Source organism: Anolis carolinensis, chromosome 1, assembly GCF_035594765.1.
Source record: "Anolis carolinensis isolate JA03-04 chromosome 1, rAnoCar3.1.pri, whole genome shotgun sequence".
Lineage (NCBI taxonomy): Eukaryota > Metazoa > Chordata > Lepidosauria > Squamata > Dactyloidae > Anolis > Anolis carolinensis.
The window spans coordinates 352966160-352987123 of NC_085841.1; the positions used below are offsets into that span (position 1 = coordinate 352966160).

General features: G+C 38.9%; 1 protein-coding gene across 1 annotated transcript in view; it reads left to right on the forward strand.

Annotated features, from left to right (window-relative positions):
* LOC100558246 (neuroblast differentiation-associated protein AHNAK) overlaps window positions 1-20964 on the forward strand; it is a 124979-nt gene that overhangs the window by 80358 nt on the left and 23657 nt on the right. The window contains exons 2-6 of the mRNA XM_062967488.1: window positions 12137-12204; window positions 12950-13051; window positions 16210-16272; window positions 17067-17208; window positions 20226-20407. Coding sequence (XP_062823558.1) covers window positions 12137-12204; window positions 12950-13051; window positions 16210-16272; window positions 17067-17208; window positions 20226-20407 — 557 coding nt within the window. The remainder of the gene's footprint in view (window positions 1-12136; window positions 12205-12949; window positions 13052-16209; window positions 16273-17066; window positions 17209-20225; window positions 20408-20964) is intronic.

The window sequence follows — 20964 nt, forward strand, 5'->3', positions numbered from 1 at the left end:
CTTCATGTAACTGGTGCCCTATTTCTCCCGGCTGTTTGGCTCTTTGAGAATTTAGCACAGAAACCTCACAATGTTATGTTATTGTTTTTTTTAATAAGAGAATGAAAACAAGACATTGAAACTATTCAAACTGAATTGCCATTTATGTTGACCTTGCTCATACAGATTGAGTGTTCCTTAACAGAAATGCTTGAGATCAGAAGTGTTTTGGATTTGGGAGTTTTTGAGATTTGGAATACTTTGTTTGCACATACATACAAGATAGGTTGGAGACATAGTTCTGCCAGTGGACCACCATGGAATAGGTGTTTCTACAGAATATATTTTTACAGAAGGGGATGCAAGTGGAGCTTGGGCTAGAAGAAGGAGGAAGCATTAGCTCGCTTTTTCTCAGTGATGATCTATGTCTTATGATTCATAATGTTCTTGTTTGTCACTTGAATAGAATTAATTCATTCTCAACAACCAAACACCATGTTCTTTAGCATTTCTGCCACATAAAGGGTTGTTTTATGCTATCACATGCTTCACCAAAGCAGCTCTTGGTCCAGCAAACTTTAAAAATATGTGCATGATAATGTCAACATTATGTTTTGTTCAGTCCGTCAATGTTTTAGGAAAGCCCAGAAGCCAAAACTCCAAATCTAATTATAAATTACACATGTGACCACAAATTAAAATATTATTATATTTACAGTGATGTTATATAAATACAAATCCACATCTACATTTATGTTGGGAAAGATCATTAGATGAATAGATAGGTAGTTGTTATGTGCCTTCAAGTCATTTCCAATTGATGGCAACCCTAAGGTTGAGTGTAAGGTAACCCTGGGCCTGAGTGTGACCCAACAAAGGTCACATTGTTGGCTCATTTTTAACTTGTGGTCCATAAGGACTCCAAGATCTTTTTCGCTTGACAGCAGTATGTGTGAAAAAGAACTTGGAGTCCTTGTGGACAAGAAGTTAAACATGAGCCAACAATGTGACGCGGTGGCTAAAAAAAGCAATGGGATTTTGGCCTGCATAAATAGGAGTCTAGTGTCGAGATGCTACCTCTCTATTCTGCTTTGGTCAGACCACACCTGGAATCACACTGTGTCAAATTCTGGGCACCACAATTGAATGGAGATGTTGACAAGCTGGAAAGTGTCCAGAGGAGGGCAACTAAAATGATCAAGGGTCTGGAGAACAAGCTTGTGAGGAGTGGCTTAAAGAGCTGGACATGTTTAGCCTACAGAAGAGAATGCTGAGAGGAGACATGATAGGCATGTATAAATATGTGAGGGGAAGTCATAAGAAGGAGGGAGCAAGCTTGTTTTCTATTGCTCTGGATAGATAGATAGATAGATAGATAGATAGATAGATAGATAGATAGATAGATAGATAGATAGATAGATAGATGACAGATAGTTTCAATGCATGGAAAAGCTACTTCTTTATAACATGGACAATAACCATGTTACTGGAGGATGTAACGTTCAGGAAAAGTTACTTTTTGAAAAGTTGCTTGTAATAAATGGTCCAAATAGCAAAAGTTATTGATGAAATTAAACACACAAGGAAGTTGAGTCTAGAGCAGGTCACTTTGCCTAATCCTACTGGGATGGGCAGGATTCTTTCCCCTCCTCTACCATCCTTCTTTCTAGGTTAACTGAGCTCAACCTGCTTTTCAAATTTGAACTCAGGTTTGTAGCAATTGAAGATGAGAGAGAAAGGGATAGTTGGAGAAAGAGAGAAAATCTGGGACATTTTTAAAGCAGCTGAAAAAGTGGGATGACAGAGTATTAATTGAATTGTCCATGCCAAGTAAGAACAGCACAAAAACCTCTCAGCATCATCCTTTGGATATTATGTGTGCTACCTGGAGAATGTACAAACATTCATCAAGGCTTATTGGAGATACTTTATATTACCATGAGAACACACAAAACAGTACTACGATACACTCATTTCCCAAATCTTGTTAGAACTTAGGCATATTGCTCAAAGAGTGCAGAAGGCCTTGTCAGGATTCCTCAGCATTCCCCAAGGTTTAGTGGAGATTATGCATGCTAACCAGAAACAGTGGAAGCACTGCCAAGATATTGGAAGTATGTGTACTGATAAAGGACTATGCATTTAAAAGTATATTTTGATGTATTAGGTTCCCTTTGCCAGTTGGCATGCATTTTTGCATAAAAACGAAAGTTCTCTCCATTGTAGAAATTCATTGTCCCATAGCTTTCCCAATCAGTATTTTCTTTCCCCATTTTTTTTCTTAATTTTTCTTAATTCTTGTATTGCCACCTGTGCATATTTGAATGTTTGCATTTTTAATTTGATTTTGAAATAAAAATAAATGTCAAGGAGGATTTTTTAAAACCTGACAATTTAAACAACTTATACCAGAACCTCCCAATATATATGCCCCATCCAAAGGATTTCAGGAAGAGGTCAGCATTTTATAGGAACAGCCCTAATTAATGTGCCTTTAAAATGTCCTGGTTTTTCCCTCCTCTTCCTCTTCCTCCATTGCTCACTGTTATGCCATGAGCAGAAAACTGAATTTAAAGTACAAAAAATAGTGTGCACTCAATAAACTTAACAACAGGAAGAGGAGAAGATCAGGATGAATATTGCTCAGTCCTTCAAATGTAGGTCAAAGCAAACTCCTGCAACCTCTCTTGGCTTGCATGAGCTTATTCGTAAATAACTTTTGCCTTCCTGGTCATACTTTGATGTTATTTGGTAGGGGTGTGCAGAATTCCATTTAACAAATTGAGATTTGGGTAAATTTCCCAAAAATCTGTGGATTGGTGAAACATTCTAAAACTTGGCAGTAGTAAATGTGGCCTACACACATCCTGATTTTCAAATACAAAATATTTTTGCAGATGCACTATTTACTCTTAAGGTAAAGGTTTTTCCCTGACATTAAGTCTAATCGTGTCCGATTTTGGGGGTTGGTGCTCATCTCTATTTCTAAGCCAAAGAGCTGGCGTTGTCTGTAGACACCTCCAAGGTCATGTGGCCGCTAGCATGACTGCATGGAGCACCTCTACCTTCCTGCCAGAGCGGTACCTATTGATCTACTCACATTGGCATGTTTTCAAACTGCTAAGTTGGTAGAAGCTGGGGCTAACAGCAGAAGCTCACCCACTCCCTGAATTCGAACTGCTGACATTTCGGTCAGCAAGTTCAACAGCTCAGCGGTTTAACCCACTGCGCAACTGAGGTCTACTTAAAATAGTTGTGAATTGCATTTTTTGCAGTACAGTACAATCCCCATATTTGCAGGGGATATGCTCCTGGACCTACTGTTGAAGCAGGAAACTGTGGATAATAACTAGCTCTATTGAAAGGAACCATTTCAGCTAGAAGTTACTAGGAGAACCTAGAATATTCCTAGAGAGGTAGTCCATTTAGGAATTTGCTAAAATGTCGGGATTAGTTCTGAGATAACTTCTGGAGATAGCATGCTAAAGAATTGTCTGGAGGATCTAGAAAATTCCTACCGTAAGGAGGACATAGTTATGCAGATGTAAGTGGAACCAGTTGCATGGATGTGGGATTTGTACTGATAGAGTAACTACAGAGTGCCTACATCTCTCAGCAATGAAGGGGAAAGACTCCCAAAGCATTCCAGTGTTGCAGTGTTGTTTTTCTCCAGCCAGATTTGAGTTCTGGCAGCAACTTTTTTCCCGATAAATTAAGCACTGATTGTACTGATTGCATAAAACTATCCCTTTGGGAGCCTCTTAAATACCTTGGGTTTAAACAGCTTTGTTAAATGTCTATTTCGTGCTGCTACAGGAGTGTCAGGTTTTTGCAACTGATGATGCCATTTATGGGAATTTGTAACATGCTTTGTTTAGAAACATTGTCCATAAAAACAACTGGCTCCTTTTGACTTCTAATCTATGTGTGGTATATAATGAATGTTCTTTTCTGATTTCTCTAGCTGTCTGAGGCTTTTCCCTTTCAACTTGGTTGTTGATATATAGTGGGCCTAGTTTAGGGAAAAGGCTCCTCTTTTGAAGTGGAAACAAATGTATGAGAATCAGGTTTGGAGGACAAGACCAAAGTCACATGAGAATGGGAAAAAATGTAGACTTGTAGATGAGCTTCATGTTGTTCATGAAGAAAATTTAACAAAATCCACAAAAGAGTGATACTCTTATTTCCCAAAAGGCAGAAAATATATCATACATATTTTCAAAGCTTCTCCATCAGATAAAGATGTTTAAATTCATTCCCTTGATGGGTAATTTCCAAAAGTAACAACACAGAGTTGCTGTGAGTTTTCTGGGTTGTGTGGCCATGTTCCAGAAGCATTCTCTCTTGACGTTCACCCACATATATGGCAGGCATTCTCAGAGGACGCCTGCCATAGATGTGGGTGAAACATCAGGAGATAATGCTTCTGGAACATCATCATCATCATCACTTTATTCTTATATCTCACCCCATCTCCCAGAAGGGACTCGGGGCGGCTTACATGGGGACCAAGCCCAGTAATGCAACAATAAAATACAACAACATAAGATATAGTCAATTACAATGAATTAATACATAAAACACATAAAAAGAATAAACGCATAAACTCAACAACAACCAATAACCAATAGCAGGGTGCAATTGGCATGTTCAAAAATTAGAGGCATGACAATAAATTATACATGTGAAATATATTGCAAGGTCACTAATAAGATGAACCAGTAATAAAGTGCAGTGGCTGGGTATAGGTAGAGGTAAAAGGACATGGCCATATAGCCCAGAAAACTCACAACAACCCAATGATTCCAGCCACGAAAGCCTTCAAAAACACAGAGTTAGAGTTACTCATTATACCCATAGATACTTGGTTCTTCCTCAGAGTGTAATCCAGAGTGTTAACTCTCTTTGTTCAAAAAAGTGGCTAGTTAGGGATAACTCCTTCCAAGTTCTGATCAAAACACAAGAGATAAAATTATTGACTCTAGATAAGTCATATCAGTTCCTTCATGAAACAAAACCAGCCATTCTGCCATATTTTCCAGTTAATAGTGGGGAAAAATAGTGGGAGGATGATAATACATGGAAGGTGACAGGAAGAAGAGCTCCAGACTGAATTTTCATTAAGAGAAACACGTTTCCTAGCATATTTCTGCTCTTCTTTGAATTATTATGTATTAAAATAATGTTGGGTTCCCATTAAATTACTTAGTACACATTTATAAATGTCCACTCAGAATGAAGTCCCCTTTGAGTCTAGTGGAACATATTCTGAAATGTGTGAGAGTATGTGTAGGAATTGCAGCCTTGCTTATCTTATCGATATACATGCATTTCCCCTGAGCTTAACCATTCTTGAACTTTGCAGACATTAACAACATAATATTGTGATGCAGGGATACTCAACCTGCAAATACAGGTTGAGTATCCCTTATCCAAAATGCTTGGGACCGGAAGTATGGTATTTTGGATTTGGGAATATTTGTAGATAAACCTTCAGATGATAATTTGGAGATGAGACACACAGAATTCATGTATGTTTCATATGCAACTTATACACATAGCCTGAAGAAAATTGTATACACAATATTTGTAATAATTTTGTACATGAAACAATGTTTCTGCACAGTGAACTATCGGGAAGCAAAGGTGTCAGTATCTCAGCCTTCCATGTAGACAGTATTCGATTTTGGATTTTGGACTTCTGGATAAGGGATATTCAACCTAGAGAGGGAGAAAAATAAATGAAAAAGCTAAGACTGAGCCATACTGCTTTCCCTCCACGATCTAGATGTACTCTTGTATGTAAATAATATGGCCCTCTAATCAACTTATACTGGGTTTTTCGTGATGGTGATTTAGTACGGGCAGGATCAAATGTTCAAACTAATGCCCCCTGTAGACTGTATTTTCAGAATGCAAATCCCTTGGGGCATTCTTCACAACTGGAAGTCTAGGAGCTTTCAAAATGTTGGACTTTGTACTATTTTAATGCCGCATTAGGTAATTGCTTCCATTTGTAATTAGATCTGCACATCAGGAGCTTTGCGGGGAAAGTGGAAGAGATATTGAAATAAACTGATGTTGATGACATCAAGCAAGACAACTATTTTTGTATTGTTTAGACCGCAGAGACAGCCCATTTAGCAGATGGATGGCCAAAGGTTGCTTGAGCCAAATGATGCACTTAGGGGAAATAAAGTGATTATGTGCATTCCTGGACTCTTTATTGCTGTTAGGTTTGGCAAAAGTGTGAATCCAAATGAAAGATAAAAATGTAAAATGCTGCAGAGGTATATTTTTAATAGAAAATGTTCATTTTTACATTATTGATTATCTGTGCCAAGGGGAAAAAACCGCACCCTGTTCCAAATGAGGAGGACTTGCTGACTTGGGAAGTTGGCCTCCTATACATGACAGATGGGGATGCAGTTGCACAACAGAAAACATACTTTTATGTAGATGTCTATGTTCTAAACTCATAGGATGTGGCTATTAAACTAGGTGAGGATATGCATACTCATCCAGGCCCAGAACTCAATGCATACAATTAGAGTTGGGCCAAAGCCTTGCTATTGGTGGGTGTAGAATTGCACCTTCATCAAATGAGCCAAATCCTGTTGTGTAGGTTCTCCTTTAGAAGCAGTTGGACACTTGTCTGATAAAGCATATCTGCATTCATCTCAAGTGTGCAGAAGCAGAAGTACATATGTGGTGCCTCTCTGCAGGCAAATGCAATCGCAAATGTGCATGGATATTTGGTTGCCGATTGGGTTGTCCAGTCAGTTGTGCAACACAGACATTGTACACAAGGGTTGTATAGCACAATCAATAATAACTCAATATTCAGAGTGTTGTGCTATGTATCACTGATATAGAATCTCATCTTGGGTAGTGGCTCCCCCAGCTTTAGGAAAATCAACAGCTCTTCTTAACAGTGGTGTCATTAGGCCTGGTGTTGCCCAGTGTTCCTCCCATGGACCTAGAATAATAGTATCATAGAGATAGAGGAGACCACAAGGGCCATCCAGTCCAACCTCCTGCCATGAAGGAACATCCAACTCAAGCATTTGACAGATGGCTATCCAGCCTCTGCTTAAAACTTCCTGATAAATTCCACTATACTCATAAGCAACCCTTGTTTTCTTCCTGCTGACATTCTCAAGTATTCTCTTAAGGGACCAAGTGTGAATTTCTCCAAGTTTCATTTCCTTCAAGATGAGTCAGCAGTATTTCCTCTACTAGCAGCTCTGCTATTCTACGGCCCCATAATTACTAGATCCTGACTGGCAATAGCAGCCTCACCTCATAAGGTACTAATAACAAGCTTCCGAAAAACAGAAATTATGGGTACAAAACCTAGTTGAACTGGATCGTACTTATTTACCTAAGTAAAAGAACTGGATGAAGAAACCTTGACTCTTTTCATGCTGCCAATGTTTCCAGAGGTTTGACTCTTTCACAAATCCTTGACAAAAGCTGCTTTGTCTCAACCCACTCCTTACAAACATTTTGGAATTCATTGCTGCAACTATTTCCAGTGGCCACTGAACTGCTTTCAAAACAAGGGAGGAATTCTGAAAGAAGAAGACCGTAGGAGTTACACAAATGGGAAGAACAGTTCAAGATCATAAGACTATGAAACACAGCCTCACACATAAAGCCATTTTTTGACTTGATACAAGGCTGGACGCTTGCTCTCATGGAGCCAAAAGCAGTCAATATGTTGAGCATCTGCTATGACTAAACCCAAATCCTACCAGAAAGTCTACTGCTAATAACTTTTATCTTTGACTCCAGGGTAAAAGTGGACATTTGCAGGTGGCAGTTCTGTTTTTGCTTTGGCTATACTGATTTCTAGGAATACATACCCTCCCACTTATTTCCAATTATCCAAACTGAGTTTAATGTGCAAACACAGTTTTCATTCCATTAACTCCACAGAGAGAAAAGAGAGGAAGCAATGAAATTTTGTTCCCTGTAGGCTCAGACAAAAGAAGACTTCTGCAGCCTCTCCTACTTTGTTCTTCCTTGTTAATAATATTTTTTTGCCATTTTGACCACATTCTGATGCTGCTTGGCCACACATATCCCAGTATTCATCAGTGAGATGTTGGAGGGAATAGGAATGTGGAAAACTTAGAATCATAGAATCATTGCCTTTCTCATTGAAATTCTCCAAGGCCCATCTGCATTCCTGTCCTTCCCTTTGTTCTCATTTCTTTCTGTTAGTGAATTGCAAAGACACATAATGGGATACTGATAAGAGTGTCCCAAAGAACACTGGGCTCAACCAATGCACATCAGCACTCCCTAGCTGTTATTTTTATGCTCAGCATTGGGAACGATGGCATTGGATGTTTTGCATTGGTTCTTATGCATATCATTCAGATTGCTGCCTCCCTAGATATGATTGCTGCCAACCCTTTACTAGATATAGACATTATTAATTAGAATTGAGTAGGTTTGTTAAGTGTAAGCCCACTTTACTGTTGTATGCCTTCAAGTTAGTTCTGACTTTTGTTGATCCTAAGGTAAACCCAGCACAGGGTTTTCTTGATCTGTGCCTTCCTCTAAGGCTGAAAGAATTTGACTTGCCCAAAGTCACCAGGAGGTTTTCATGATTCAGTGAGGACTCAGACTACCACACTCCACTGGCGTAAGAAAATTTAGGTCCTATAATAATAAGGAGAAGGAGGAGCATAAATATACATCTCAATTTTTTTACTGTCTATAATATTTTCATTAGTTCTCACGCTAAGACACAGGGCGTGTGTTCCAATCAGGTCTTGAGTTTATTTCTGAACTGTGGGCGTGTTAAAGAATTCACAGCTTTTGTTTTTTTAAAATATTCATTGAAAAAAGGAGGATACAATTCAGCCAAGATCGAGTACTTACAAGTCTCAGGATTTTGCTAGCAAAACATAACTTTCTCCCACTAAAATCAATGGCAGTTCATAGAGTTGCTGCTTTCCTAGAAATTAGGATGATGAAAGAAGACTTGAAAGTGTGTGAATAATACCTGTCAAATTTCAGAGGACAAAAGGGTGTCTGAATAAAACCAGGAGAGAAGGAAATCTTCATTAATCATAATCCCTTACCCATCATGATGAGGAGAACTACAACAAACCATGCAAAATAAGCAGAAACATATTATTTCCATGTCAGGCCACATTCAGATCAATAGCCTCATATTTTGAATGCAGATTTTTTAAATTACAATTGGCATAATAGTCATGATGCTAATTATAGGAATTCCGATCAAAAAGATCAGGATAATTTTTTTCTGTAGGGACAAGTGTTTCAAAACTGTTACAAAGAGGCTTAAAAATTATCTTAGGTTTAAAAAATCTAATTTGAATTGGTCACAAAAGGTAACGTTTGAATTATTACTTTTCATCCAAATCCCTGAATTAGGAAAATACGTACTGTACACCCTGACCTATCTTCATGAAATAACATAATTTATTATACCTGATCCTAAATGTTGTTGCTTTAAAGCAAATAAGAAACTAGAGTAGAGCTATTGAATTAACTGAATTTACCATCATTCAACAATGATCCACTAGGTTTACTCTAGTTGTATGTTACCAACAGGATTCCCATCACAATATCCATGCATCTGTGCTTTTAAAAAAAAATTCAGAAGGAGGTATTTAGTACCTTCTTTTACAGTGCAACAACCTAAGTATTCAATGACATCCAAGGGAACTATAGATATGGCTCCATCAGTCCAGTGCATTCAGGCTGCTCTTGAGTATTGAGGACAAAGGAGAACTTCATGTTGTGAGGCCAAAGGCTATTCCTTTTTCCAAAACAATTGACATACAACTGGGCGCACTACTGACCCACTTTTTGACCAAAAGGGCTGCCAGATCTCAAGGTCTGTCCCTGAGTTATCTCCAGATATGAATGTGTATGTGCCTATCAATGGATTATATCACATCAGGTTCCTGACAGAATACTTGTCTAGGAATCTCTAGGTCCTCCAGTATAACTTTAGTTGACCATAGAATTGCACTAGTAGACATAAGACCTTATCACATTGACGTTGGGACTCCAGTGGGGGGTTTGAAAAACCCATTGTCCCACATCACCAGACTTACCCGGAAGCCCATCCCACAGAGGGAAGTGTCTGCCGCCCGGCTTGCCCTCATTGTTTCAAAGGCAACATGGAAAGCCTCCCATGTTGCCACCATAGCAGCATATACCACTTTCTCTCCAGAAGTAGATGTGCATTGTATAATGGGCTCCGTGGCGAAAGGGAAGAGCAAGTGGCATACAATGGGCAAATTGCCTCATCTGGTGAGGTTGTTAGAAATACCCAGGGATGTTCTCTTCTGGAATCTCCAGGTCCTTAGTTTCCACCAGAAATTGACCATAGAGTTTGCTAATATTCAAATCCGCATAGGTCAGACCCCACAAATGTGGAGGGCAGACTGTACATAGAGATGGTTTTGCCACTTCCTGACAATGGTACAAATTATCCAGCTTCAGGGGGCTCAGATCCAGGCAAGAGGAAAAGCTGCATGCACATCTCTAGCTCAGCCATTAATGTAGCAGCATGTTACAATTTGAAAAAATTAATTCAGAGGGTTCTATGGATTTACTTAGCTAACTTCCTTCTTCCTTGCCTGTTATTGGAACATTACAAGTCATTATCCACTGTGCTCTGCATTCACTTTTTGGCTAGAAGCAAGTTGGCACAAATAAATCAACTTTATCCTTGACTCCCTAAGTAAGTGAGAAGACATAATCCCCTCCAGGATTTCTGTCTTAATTTCCCAAAATACGTTCTCTCTGTGTGTGTTTGAACGACAACCAGTGTGCAACTGTGATTGGTGAGATCAGTAGGGGCCACCCCTACAACTTAGTACCTTAGCACTGGTGCAAATCTGACCTGGCACATACAAGCTGCTGTCATCCACCCAAAGCAGCAGAAGAAAGGGGAAACTTTCCACCTCCCTGTATTGAAGTGATAACCATGATAGTGGAGAATTACAATGTATGATACTACACTTAGGCATGAAATTAAATACACAAATGAAGGATGAGTGACATCTGGCTTGACAGCAGTACTTGTGAAAGGGATCTAGGAATCTTAGTCAACCACAAGCTGAACATGAGTCAATAATGTGATATGACAGCTTAAAAAGTCAATGTGATTCTGGGCTTCATCAATAAGTGTATAGTGTATATAGATCAAAGGTAGTAATAGTAATATCCCATTCTGCTTTGGTCAGACTACAAATGGAATACAGTACTGCATCCAATTCTGGGCACCACAATTCAAAAAGGATATTGACAAGATGAAACGTGTTCAGGGAAAGGAGACCAAAATGTTCAAAGGTGTGGAAGCTTAGCCCTATGAAGAGCAGCTTAGGGAGCTAGATATGTTTAGTTTGGAGAAAAGAATGTCAAGAGGGGACATGATAGTCATGTTTAAGTATTTGAAAGAGTATCACCTAGAGGAGGGGCAAGCATGTTTTCTGCTGCTGTAGAGACTAAGGATGAGATCACATCAGTGTTATAGAACAGAGGCTTTCATCTTCCAATTGCCCGGTTTACTCCAGCAGAATGCTAAGAAATGTAGTTTAGGGTGGGGCTTTTGAAATTCTCAACTAGGGAGGTCCTCGGCTTCCCTAAACTAAATTTCTCAGTATTCTGCAGGAGCAAACCAGGTGATAGCGAAGCGGGGACCTCCACTTTATAATGCTAATGTAATATTGGCCTAAGACATGGAGCAATGGATTGCAATCAAGTCCCCTTCAGGGGAGATAAAGTGGGTTATAAATAAATATTATAATTATAACTGTGGGAAAGGAGATTCCATCCAGACATTAGGAAGAGCTGCCTGGGAATCCGATGGAGTCTTCTTCTCTGGAGGTTTTTAAACAGAGGTTGGATGGCCATCTGTCAGGAGTGTTTGGATAGTGAATTCCTGGATGACAGAATTGGGTTGAACTGGATGGCCCTTGTGATCTCTTCCAACTCTGTGGTTCTATGATTCTACAACAGTTTGACTACAGGGGGATTGGGACTACATTGCTTGGGCTTGGAGCACATTGCAATTGCATATCTCTGGTGAGGTTTTTAATTTGTGTTTTTCATTTATGTAATGGGTGGAGTTGCTGTTTGATTCTTTCTTTGTTTATTTCAGCTTCTGGCAGACAACTGAGGCCGGAGGACACGGAGGCGGATGGAGAGGCCGATGTGGAAGATGATTCTGTGAGTGACACCCAATACTTTTGGAAGCTTCCAGTATTTAAAATTCAGAGGTCTCTAAGCTATGTTTGCTTTACAACTGAAGCTAAAAGCAGGATGTCAAAATTTCCCTGAACTCAGATCACAAACCAAAGAGAACCATTTTCTTCTCTGAACTGGAACAGAATGCATCTGCTGTGGTTTTGAGAAGGCTCCACTCAACCTATTCTGGGACAGATGTTCAAAATAAATAATGTTTCAGTTTGTGTCAGAGGATTAATGACTGAAGCTTATGCATGCTATACATTTATGTTTTAGACCTACATACCAGAAGCATGCCAGTGGAGCAGAGAGCTCTGCCAGCACTATCATCAGAAGCAAAAGTGCATTGCACATCTCTTTTTCATGTTTCATATTTGTATATTGAAGTCCTATAAGGAAGCTGTTCTGCAAATAAAGATATAGACTCCCAAGAGTGGCCTGGGGGGTTCTGGGAACAGCTGCATTCTCCTGATGTATGTATGTATGTTGTTGTTGTTACAGTTATATCCACAGATTCTACATCCAGCTTCATCCAGTCACAACTTGAAAATATTAACTAAAAGGCGCGGTGGGGGGGGGGGAGGGGGAATAAAAGCAAATCTTGATTTTATATAAGCGCCTTCATTTGGCTATGTCACTTTACATAATAGGACTTGAGCATCCACAGATTTTGGTATCTACTGGGATACCAGTTGGGTAATTCTATATTCTCTTCCCATTCTTGCAGATCAATGATGAGGAAGTGACAACTGAAAACATACGACCAAGACCACAGGGGTCTTCTCCAGTTTACGAATACTGCATAGACGACGAATATTTTAACAAAAAGGTAAAGGTTGATGCAAAGGGATATCATTCTATTTGTCTTATGGCTGATTACGAGTTCTTTCAAACTATTGGTAGTACAGTAGAGTCTCACTTATCCAACATAAACGGGCTGGCAGAACATTGGATAAGCGAATATGTTGGATAACAAGGTGAGATTAAGGAGAAGCATATTAAACATCAAATTAGGTTATGATTTTACAATTTAAGCACCAAAATATCATGTTATACAACAAATTTGACAGAAAAAGTAGTTCAATACGCAGGAATGCTACGTAGTATTTACAGATTTAGCACCAAAATATCATGATGTATTGAAAACACTGACTACAAAAATGCACTGGATAATCCAGAACGTTGGATAAGCGAATGTTGGATAAGTGAGACTCTACTGTACTGTATTATTTTTGCTTTCCCCTTCAAACTAAAAGCAAAAGTAACAGTAACTGGCCAAAAGAGGGAACCAGTTACCTGAAATTTCAAAGGGAAACCACTAAACTACAGAAGGCAGTGTTGCCACTATTTAAAACAGTAATACTGGGGGATTTTTTTAATTGGAAAACACTATAAAACAGAGGAAAGGATGGTCCACCTTATCTTTCAAGGTAAGCATTCCTCGCCTAAATATTCTTAACACACACACACACCAATTTAGAGTACATGTACACTGTAGAATTAATGCAGTTTAATACCACTTTAACTGAATGCTGTGGAATCATGGGCATTGAAATTTTGCATGGTCTTGAGCCTGTCAGGGGTTCAAAACAGCTTGAAATCCCCTGATGTACAGCAGAAGGGACTCTTCACTCCTGTTAGGGAGCAAAATACTTTCTTGCTGTGAAGTGGGCTCCTCAGGAGCAAGAACAACACAAACACAAAGCTCTTTGTTCCAACCAGAAGGCTTTTCTTTCTTTCGTTGCAGCAATAGTGCAAACAGTATATACAACAAACACTCTATCTTCATCCATCAAACTCCTACCCTCATCCAAATAACACAGGGTTACTACAACCTATATACTAGAGTCTCAGCATTGGACACCACACCCCAATTACAGTGACAACTGGGGTTAGGCCCGAGACACTGTTCCTGTTATTATTTAAAGACATGCTGTGTCACTTACAAATCCTGACATAGCCTTCTCTGCCAGAGGACTGGCGCATCACCAAACAACAACTCCCAAAATTTCATAGCATTGAGCCATGGCAGTGCAATTCTGCAGTGTGACACTGCAAAATTTCAACAGCAGCCATTAAAACGAATTAGTGTCATGAATGCACGAAATAAAGTATATTTTCCTAGTACTCGAGCAGTACAATAATTAGTTCCGGGTTATCTTTTGGGGTGAAAACATTCTGTAGTGCCTTAGGAGCAGTCATCTTTTATATACTTGCTGAAAAGCTGTACTTTGTCAAAGTGGATCTGATGCTATATAACGGAGGCCCCTTCTACACTGCCCTATATCCCAGGATCTGATTCCAGATTATCTGTTTTAAACTTGATTATATGAGGGCAATTCCAGACAGTACCAAAATCCGAGTTTTAAACTGGGGCCAAGAATCCCAGCAGGTCCACACACTGACCTGTCAGTCCCAGGATATGGTTCCCCGCCGTCCTCACAGTCTTCTTTTGAAGCAGATCAAGATGGAGGGCATGTGTGCATATGAAGTCCAGTGCATAGCGGAGTGATTAAAAAAAAAAAACTTCAGTCAGATGTCTCTCTTCCCCAAATCTTAATTCAACCTCTGTTTAGGATTATAAAGTGTAAAAGAAAGATTTTCTGAGAACTCTAATTGCTTTCCATTTGTGCATCCCTTGAACCACCTGTGTGTCCATTTGACAGCCTGATCCCATTTTCTGCTTTGAACTGGAATTTATGGCAGTGTGGACTCTGATAATCCAATGCAAAACAGATATTGTGGGATTTTCTGCCTTGATATTCTGGGTTATAAGGCTGTGTGGAAGGGCCCTGAATCTTCACTCCCACATAATCTGTAATAAGTAGATAATCTAGCCTCAGATCCTGGAATATAGGGGCAGTGTGGAAAGGGCCAGAGAAAGAAGGGTATGGAGAATTTATTTATTTATTACAACATTTGTATCCCGCCCTTCTCACCCAAAAGGGGACACAGGGCGGCTTACAATAAAACGCACATGTATAAAGATATAAAATACAATACAAATCAATTAAAATAGTTAACTAATTAATTACAACAACATTCATAAAATACAATACTAAATAGCAGATAGGCGCAGTAAGAAATGTATGCTTTTCCCCTATCTCACTTCCTTGGTGTTAAGATATTTTGAAAAACAAAAAAAATGACACATTTATTGGCAACTTCAAATCACCAATTGCTATGACTACTCTCACTTTGAATACCCCTACTATGTAAAGGTGATAATTACTACTAGAAATACAATTGGTCCTCCACCTTTGTGGGTTTAGCTTTTGCAAATTTGATTATTTGTGGATTTGATCAATATGTTCTCTCTGGGCATCTCTAGATCCTCCAGTGCAACTCTGCGGTCCTAGAGATGCTAGTGTTGAACCAGAGTACTTAGAGTAGTGATGGAGTTCAGAGCACTTTTGATCCTCCAGGTGTTTTTTGACCTCTACTCCCAGGAATCCTGAGCATTGGACAAGCTGAACAAGACTTTTGGGAGCTGGCACCAACTACATTATCACACCAAGGCTTTTAAAGTGGGCAGCCCTGCATTTTTGATGCCTGGAGAATTCTGGGAAATGTAGTTTGGGAAGGCAAGGACCTCTATAGCTGAGAATTCAAAAGGCCCCACCCTAAACCACATTTCCCAAAATTCTGCAGGCGGCAGTTCAGTGAGTTAATCTGCATTCAGAAACTGGATTATATAGTGTAGGTGGAGCCTTAGAGATTCCTAGAGAGGCGCTGTTTCAGGTAAAAAGAAAAGTGGATTTTTAATTAATGATTTCCTGTGCCCCTAACTCCCCCGAAAGTGAAACCCTACTATATTTCTAACTTTTCCTAGCCTGTATTTATATAACATCAGTTTTGCCTTGCCTCTCCCCTTCCTTGCCTCTTCTGATAGCCACTCATTCTATCCAGCCAGTCTGTCTAAAGAAGTTTACATGATCTGACCAATCTGTCACAGCTAAGCACTAATAGTTACACTTGTATTTCCAGCTTCAACAAGACAGAGAGAACAGACAAAGAAGGGATTCTTCTATCAAAATGAGTGAATCACAGGTGAGATTAAACACCTGATCAGAGCACGCCCTTCAAGACAGACGAGCATTGTGCTGACTCTCTCTACCGTGTGTTATGCCTAATTCAATGTGACCCAGTGTGCATTTTCAGCAAACCTCATCCCATCAACCCCTTTGATCCTAGTTTCTTCCACATTTTTGGGCCTGTGTAGAAGGGCCCTGAAAGTCTATTGTATTTAACTTCAAAACAATCTTTTTGTTTTGGCAAATACTATTTCCAAGTCTCAGAGCAACATCCAGTCCGTGTCCTCATAGACGGGGAGAGAGAGATGGGGAGGGAGGGAGATGGGCAGAGATTTCAATTCAGCTGTATAGATTCATAACAATTTGAAATATTTAATATTTCTTCCATTCTAAACATTCCATAGGAAAGTCTGTATCTGTTGTCTCACAGTCCTTTCCATAATTGGGCCATGTGGGCAATCAAGAACTATTTACGTTATGGTATCAAATCAGATTGGCTTTAGGGCAAATTCCCATGAAAGGCATATTCATCATAGTAATCAAACAAGCGCATAAAAACATAATGTCTCAAACTGTTTGCCATCTATTTCAAAACATAATGCATTTATTAGTCTTTCAGGGGACAGAGAACCCCTTAGTGCATTTTTAAAACCTGTGAAATCTTTGGGAGCACAAATCTGACGCAGCAGAACACGAGATGATGTTGATGATCTTGCTGATGTTATGGCATGAACGACCTGAATCCTCATATGGCCTTATATAGGTTTAAACCTTATACATATTTAATAGCACAACTTTTGTGACAACTAGGAATCTATGGAGGTGACCCTGCAAACAGAAGTGGAATCTGGAGCAAGTGGATTTAGTGTGGCTGGTGGTGGAAGTGAAGGGATATTTGTGAAGCAAGTCCTCAAGGAATCTCCAGCATCAAAGGTCTTCAGTCTAAAGGAAGGTACTGTGTGTTCTTATGTGATATTACGGATTTTTTAAAAACATAATTAACTTGTAAATACAGTAGAGTCTCACTTATCCAACATAAACTGGCTGGCAGAACGTTGGATAAGTGAATATGTTGGATAATAAGGAGGGATTAAGGAAAAGCCTATTAAACATCAAATTAGGTTATGATTTTACAAATTAAGCAGCAAAAGATCGTTATACAACAAATTTGACAGAAAACGTAGTTCAATACGCAGTAATGCTATGTAGTTATTACTGTATTTACGAAATTAGCACCAAAATATCACGATGTATTGAAAACATCGACTACAAAAATGCGTTGGATAATCCAGAACGTTGGATAAGTGAGACTCTACTGTATAATTAACTTCTAATGCAGTAATCACGCAATCCATATCATTTTTTGTAGAACAAACCAAAACCAAATAACCCTCTTTCATTCTTTTACTTTAAAATAAGGCATGCAGTGCACACATGCCTTGTTTTAAAGGACTGCTACATAGGTCTGACTTCTATATTTATAGTCCAAACCACCCTGAGATAGGTCCAGGATATAAATAAAACTATTATTATTATTATTATTATTATTATTATTATTATTATTATTATTATTATTATTATTATTATTATTATTATGAAAGTACAGTCAGCCCCCACATTTACAGGGTTTAAGGATGCAGGACCCCTGTGAAAGGGGAAAACCATAAATAAAGAAATTGCTAATGTTTTACCTAAGAGAGAACCTGACTAGTAATTTCTATGTCTTCCAGCATGACCAACTTCCCCTTGAAGCTAAACATAGAATTGTATTGGAGAACCTAGCAATTTCAAGAGAGGACTTCTCTCTAAAAATCTCTAGGTTTTCCAGCATGACAGGATAAAGTTGACTGTTGTAAAGGACCTAGGCCTCTTCCATGCAGCTGTATAAAATCCCATATTATCTGCTTTTAACTGGATTATATGGCAATGTGGACTCAGATAATTCAGTTCAAAGCACATATTGTAGATTATCTGCCTTGATATTCTGGGTTACATGACTATGTAGAAGGGCCCCTAGATATTGTTAGAGGGAACATTTTTTAAAAAAAATCTGTGAAAAGATTTGCAAAAGTCAAAACTGCCAATGTAAATCATCTCTTGAATAGGGCAGTCAACACTTAAGTTGAAATCCCACAATTAGCCTACTCTAGTGGAACAATAAGGACTTGGGCACTGGAAACCTGTGAAACATGCAATTCTCTTTTTAAATAATACATCTTTTCTTAAATTAAATGTAGGACACACCAATAATGTTTAGGGGTGCACAGCAACAGTGGGGAAATTTAGCACATAGAGCCATAAGGCTTTGTCTTTCACATGAGATGGCAATTAGTCATAAGACAACTTATTAGGTTATTTGTTGCCCAGACATATTCAGTTATATAGTGCGGAGAGGAAATGTCCTGGAAGGATATACATACCAAAATCAGTTTTAAATACTAGAGATTGTTTATTTATTTATTTACTATATTTATATCCCGCCTTTCTCAACCCCAGAGGGGACTCAAGGCAGCTTACAGATAGGCAGCAATTTGATGCCTTAAAAACAACATACAATTAAAATAAACATTTAAAATTAAAATTAAGACCAGATATTGAAATATATTAAAACATTTAAAAATATTAACATCACAATTTAAAACCATGCTATCCACAATCATAATCCAGACCATTCCAGTAGTCATTACACATAATTCTAATTCAGTCTATTGCACTGTGATCATTTGCACATAAGTGCAAATATTTTTATGTAAAAGTTGTGGCAATAAGAGTTTTGATAACACTAGAATACAGTCGAGCCTCCACATTTGCAGATTTAATTTCTGCTTGCTGATTTGATTATTCATGGTTTTGATTAAGATGGTCCCTCTAGCAATTTGAGGTGTGCAATTCTGCCAAAAGGCATGCCATTTTGGGGTCCATTGTTGGCTGACCCCTCATTCTGTTTACCGAGCAGTTACTCGAATGGGGAAAGGCTTTACCGTTTTCATTCAGTAAAGATTCAGCCTATTGGCCACAATGGGAAACTTTAAAGGCTGAGTCCTCAGCTATTTTAAGGCCTATCTGCATGAAACCTACCTCAATTTAGACCCCATTTATAGCTGCAGGTCTGCCAAATTTCAAAACAATTCACCAATCTACTGATTTTTTAGAATTGTTTTAAGTTTTAACCATAACATTTTAAAAATAAGACAAACCATAAGAGAGGATTCTGGGAACTGCAGACATCAGTTGTGTCCATTCTCAGCCGATCAGAGCATGTACACAACCAGGCTTTTTTATTGGTTGAGAAACACACAGAGAGAAAAACTTCAACTCCCATCATGCTCTGAGAGGAACTTTTAAATGCCCGCCCTATGCAAGTGCTGCTGGTAAAGCAAGTTCCCAGGGCCCTCTCTGGAGGAGGAGGGAACTTTCCAAGAAGGAATTGAGGACGCTGCTTCTGCCCGGGGGGGGGGGGGGGAGACGCGGCAGATCCCTGCCTCAGGTATATTGCAGACTTAACTTCTTCCTCTCCAGAACCTATAAAATCTGGCTCTCTAAATCCATTTTGCTGGACTTTTCATCTCACTCCTCCCCATTCTGTTTTCGGATATTATATGAAACGGCCCACCAAAAACTACAAATCATTTTCGTTCAAACTGATTCAGGTCGAAGCCGACTAGCAATCTCAAGTTCACCAGTGTACCCACTGAAAGTTAGCTGTAGAGTTGTGCTGGAGGACCTAGAAATTTCTAGAGGAAAGATCTTCACATTCACAGGTTCCTGCACCCCTATCCTCAGCACATATGGACCTGATTGTTATCAAAATTCTTAGCTCGACACCTTGTATGTGACTATTTTACATTTATAATTTGCAGTTACCCACATTCGTTTTTAAAATTTACCTGTACACTTTACAGACTTTCCCAGAAACCACAGACAAAAAGATATTTTCAAATTTAATCAGTCTCTGTTCCCTCTTTACAGGTGATCAACTTTTGAGTGCCACAATTTTTTTTGATAATATCAAATATGAAGATGCACTCAAAATTCTGCAATATTCCGAGCCATATAAAGTACAATTCAATCTTAAAAGGAAGCTCGTTGGGAAGGAAGAGATGGAATCAATGTATTCTGCAAAACAATCTAAAAAGGAAAAACTCATTCAGGTAATACACAGATGTGGAGATGTTTTCTGGAACAAGACATATATCACAAATTGTTATGTAATTTTAAGCCTATGTTTGTTTGTTTTTGAAGTGAAATGCAGCTTACAGTGGGCTTTTAAGACATAAGCTATAAGCAGTACTGTCTATATGCTTACAACCATCTACAAGAATGCACGAAATAACCCTCAGAGTGGGATATTTCACACACAATCTCAGTCTTCCTTTCTTCCCAAATTTCTGGCAACCTAGTCTATTTGATTGTGAAGACGTCTAAAAAATGAAAAGGGCAATACCTGGAGAATTTTTGGGGTAACTGATTAAAACAGCTAATTACCATTCCAAATGGCAAGATAAATTGTATGTCAATTATTTAAAATGACCACTGTATTTCTGCTTCAGAGAGAGAAGAGGTTCACAGCACTGAACACATGCTACAATGCATTTCATTTTATTATTAATCTTATATTTTAAAGATTTTAAGCTCCAAAATTAATGCTATCTCTACACCAGGCATGGGCCTTTTCCCATGGGGGCCACATGCCGGGCCAGGAGGGAAG